Here is a 4,579-nt window from a genome sequence, read left to right on the forward strand (position 1 = left end):
TGCAATTTGATGCACTAAAAAATTGTGCATAAATTTCGTTAGTCTTGACTCTTGTACCTATATAAGCCTCTCAATCCGACAACTGTCAGTATTAGCACGTTTGCAACTAAGGAACCACTGTTGCACTGTCCGGCTTATCACGATTCCGCTAGTGTGCCGAAGTACGAGGCAGACTAATACGAACTTTTTTTTTTTTTTCAAATAATTAAAACCTTCAATTCTAGAGGGAATACCTTGTTTGCTAGTCATCGTGCGTCCTTCCATATTGCCATCACATACAATTAATGTTGTTCCCTTTATTGAGGTGAATTAAACAAGTTCTAAACTTAAATCGTAAGTGAACTCAGCAACATAATGGTTATGCGTTGCCAATTGAAATACAATGAAGTTAACAAGAGTAGCAATAGCGAAAATCAAGTTCACCAAGATTTCACCCTACGCGACTCCATTAAGGTGTTCTACAATCAATTCCGAGCCAGTTATAGTAATACATGCGCACTTGGTGCTACCAGATATAAATTATTACTAAATAGGATATAAATATTTCTCACAGCAAAAAAACGAATTTCACTAACGAAGATAACCCAATCTCTACAAAGCTCCATACAATGAAAAAGGATGGAACTTTGACCAACATATACGTTAGCACTATCAGTATATATACAACCTAGGTTATACAGTTTCGCCGGTCTTGCCTCAACTCTACCCCAAATGGATCCCCAACAAAAAGATAACTAGAAATTGATGATCAAGGAGTGCTAACCTGGCAATCTCTCCAAAAATGTCAATTCGTAAGTTTAAAAGATTAGTGAAGCCTAAGTATTTAGTAAATTATACTATCGAGAAGTCATGACACCAATCCCAACTAGCTTAGGATAAATGTGCTGTTGATGTTGTTGACTATTGAGAAATCATGACGTTTTCAGGAGTCTTCGACTGTTTCTGCCTTAAAACCTCCAGAACTGAAATCATGCGGAGGTGGGTATTGGACCTGCTCAGGGAATGTGGTGGTTGTCCCAGTAAAAACCTCTTCAAACTTTTCATTCACATTCTTCTTTGTCCTCTTTGGTCTCTTCGGCTTCTGGCCCACTGGATCAGTATTTAGATAGGCATCATCCAATTCTTCATCTACAGGCATACTGCCAAATTCATTCGTCTTTTGAAAGTTCTTTGGCCTATCGGAAGCAGCTTTTCTCTGCAAATAGACATTACTGTTAACCAAACTGAAATAACATTATAATCTCGCAACACTAACCTCCATGAAAATTAGTACACCTAAAAATTCAAATTGCTAAAATGTCACCACATAAAACCAACAAAATGCTACTCATGCTGAGTCAGCATCAGTAGGTTAGTGGGGTTAGGGAGGGAATCAGATAGTTGGGAGTCACATTTCTGGCATCACACAGAAGGCTGGTAACATATAGAGGAGGATCATTTTGGGGGTATCGTGGAGAACAGAGACCTTTGGCTTGGACTTGAGAGAGAACCAGAGCCTCTTCAATTGTTCTAGCTTAGTTTGTACCTCATTTCTTTTCTGTGATTTCTTTCTTCCATCAAGACTACTTGTACTGAATCTGTTGAATCCAGTTTAGATTCAACTTGATCAATTAAGCATCTGTTATTTCCTTCTTGATTTGGGCTCTGATACTTAACAGTTTCTTTATCATGTTAATCAGTTCATATGAGATTCAAATACTTGGCACCTATACTATACTTTAAGAAGTATAATGATACCTTTTTATTACTGGACTTTGATCCCTCATGGTCCATGGAAATATCATAATCCGTAGTACCCTGGGCTACAGAGTCTGTTAGATCTTCCAGAGATGCATCACCTTCTTCATTTAATCGTATACCCTTTGTAGGTTGTTTCCTCTTTTGCTTATCCTTTACCTGGAAGGATAAATGAAGTCAACTAGAATTAGAGAAAATAGAGAAATTCACACATTGTTTGAGGATTCTGGAACTTATACTTTTCCTTATTCCATCATACAGTAGGCCATAGTGATATTCAATATATTGCAAATATGTGTTGGAATTTTTAATTCCTCTAAACCTTTTGGTGATAACTATCACCTACAAGCCAAGATCCATCATACCAAATCATAAAGAAATAAGAACAACATAAAGGTGGAGGCATACCTGTCTCCATTGCAGCGAAATATCTTTGATCTTGTCTCTTGGGGTTTGTAGTCTTCCTCAGTCAAATCACCCTAAAACCTTATTCCTTAGTGTGCCGTCTCTCTCTTGATGGGGAAGAGAAACTAGGGTTGTTCATTTGACGTATTGGGGACCATAACCCTTTATAGTGTTTTTATCTTTATTGTTGGGCCAATAAGCTCCCATTATACCTAGTTGGCCCAACACCGGTATCCACTCATTCAGCCCATACTCACTTAGGAATCTATTTGGGAATATTTAACTGATCACTTTAATTTACCCAATATATATAAATAGCACAATATAATTATTAATATAATATGTGACCCACAATAATTATTAGAAAATTATAATTTCCTAACAATCTCCCACTTGGGCCACATATTAACTTGAGATAATTATATCGTATATCTTTAGTGCGCAACTGTATGCTATTTTTCTTTAGATTCCTCCTTAGATACAATCTGGTCCACTTCCTATATCAATATGAGATCATGGCGGCTTTTGTCACTTTCAAGCGTAACTAAACCTTCCATGGTCATCGCACCAATATATTCAATGACATAGATCAAGTATGGATGCGTGGCATGGAAATTACATGCAATGTGATCTTACCATGCCTATTTCCAACTGGTCCTACTTTAACTGTATGAGATCAATCCTAAATTTTCTGCATACACAAAGCAGAAACACAAGCACAAAATATAATACATTCAGAGGGAAAATATCATTGAGTTCTTTATTCTGCACAAAACAAATATAAGAATATTTCATTTATTTATTTACATAGAACACCAACATAAAGAACTCCCACTAAACCGTAGTGTCATCGAACAAAACAACACCCATATGAGCAGTATGCTCGTGAAAGACCTTAGGCACTAAGCCTTTAGTAAGCGGATCCGCAAGCATGAAGTTCGTCCCTATGTGTTCTATGGAAATCTGACCACTCTGAACTCTTTCTTTAACAACCAGAAACTTTATATCGATGTGCTTCGATTTTGAAGAGCTTCTGTTGTTGTTGGAGTACAACACTGCTGACCTATTGTCACAATAAATCTTCAGTGGCCTTTCAACACCACTCACTATGTGTAGCCCTGTGACAAAGTTTCGCAGCCATACCCCATGGTTGGATGCCTCAAAACAAGCTACAAATTCAGCGGCCATAGTAGAGGAAGCTACGAGTGTCTGTTTAACACTCTTCCAAGAAATAGCTCCTCCAGCCAACATGTAGACATAACCTGACGTGGATCTTTTACTATCTTGGCATCCAGCAAAATCAGAGTCAGTATATCCGACGATCTCTAATTCATCTGACCTCTGATATGTAAGCATATAATCTTTAGTTCTCTTTAAATACCGCATAACCCTCTTGGCTACTTTCCAATGATCCATTCCTGGATTGCTCAAGTATCTTCCTAACACTCCCACTATAAATGCTATATCAGGGCGAGTACAAACCTAGGCATACATAAGGCTTCCTACTGCCGAAACATAAGGTACCTTTGTCATTTCTATCATCTCAAGCTTACCTTTAGGGCATTGGGCGAGACTAAACTTGTCTCCCCTAGATATGGGCGTATCTCCTGACGTACAATCCTTCATGCCAAATCTATCCAAAATCTTTTCAATGTAGGCCTTTTGTGATAACCGTAGGATACCTTGAGCGCGATCTCGAAGTATCTGTATTCCTAAGACAAAAGATGCATCACCAAGGTCCTTCATCTCAAAATCTTTAGTGAGAAGTTTTTTGGTTTAATGCAATAAGCCTATATCACTACTGGCAAGTAAGATATCATCAACATATAGTATCAGGAATATGAATTTACTCCCACTGAACTTGTGATACACACAATCTTCCACTAAGTTCACCTCAAAGCCATAGGAGATAATAACCTGATGGAATTTGTGGTACCATTGACGAGAAGCTTGCTTAAGGCCATAGATGGACTTTTTCAATTTGCAAACCATAGACTTTGAATCTCCCAGTACAAAGTTTTCTGGTTGCACCATATAAATTGTCTCATCAATGTTGCCATTGAGAAACGCTGTCTTTACGTCCATCTGATGTAGCTCCAAATCCAAATGAGCCACAAGCGCCATTATTGTCCTAAAGGAGTCCTTCGTAGAAACCGGAGAGAAAGTCTCTTTATAGTCTATGCCTTCTTTCTGAGTGAAACCTCTAGCAACTAGACGTGCCTTATATCTTTCGATGTTGCCATTTGAATCCCTTTTGGTTTTAAATATCCATTTACAACCAATGGGTTTCGCACCTTTAGGCAACTCAATAAGATCCCAAACGTCGTTGTCTTTCATAGATTGCATCTCATCTTTCATGGCATCAATCCATTTATGAGCATTAGAGCTTTCTAAGACTTGTTGGAAGTTGATTGGATCAAATCTTCCTTCAAGCTTA

General features: G+C 38.0%; 1 protein-coding gene across 1 annotated transcript; it reads right to left on the reverse strand.

Moving 5' to 3' along the window:
- Nucleotides 1–538: 538 nt before the first annotated feature.
- LOC133298576 (uncharacterized) lies at nucleotides 539–2,460 on the reverse strand. Its single transcript, XM_061497899.1, has 3 exons — nucleotides 2,146–2,460; nucleotides 1,738–1,896; nucleotides 539–1,195 (listed from the first exon to the last, which is right to left on the reverse strand). The coding sequence occupies exons 2-3, from the start codon at nucleotides 1,771–1,773 to the stop codon at nucleotides 923–925; spliced, it is 309 nt and encodes a 102-aa protein (XP_061353883.1). The 5' UTR covers nucleotides 1,774–1,896; nucleotides 2,146–2,460; the 3' UTR covers nucleotides 539–922.
- Nucleotides 2,461–4,579: the final 2,119 nt, after the last annotated feature.

This window comes from Gastrolobium bilobum, unplaced genomic scaffold (assembly GCF_033153095.1).
Source record: "Gastrolobium bilobum isolate Gb01-03AN ecotype WA unplaced genomic scaffold, APGP_CSIRO_Gbil_v1 utg49561, whole genome shotgun sequence".
Lineage (NCBI taxonomy): Eukaryota > Viridiplantae > Streptophyta > Magnoliopsida > Fabales > Fabaceae > Gastrolobium > Gastrolobium bilobum.

What these genes read in the sequence shown, in the direction of transcription:
- LOC133298576 (XM_061497899.1), bottom strand. Translation starts at nt 1,773, where the DNA reads ATGGACCATGAGGGATCAAAGTCCAGTAATAAAAAG. An exon ending in CAAAGTCCAGTAATAAAAAG is followed by an intron (nt 1,196 to 1,737) that starts GTATCATTATAC and finishes GTCTATTTGCAG; the next exon opens with AGAAAAGCTGCTTCCGATAG.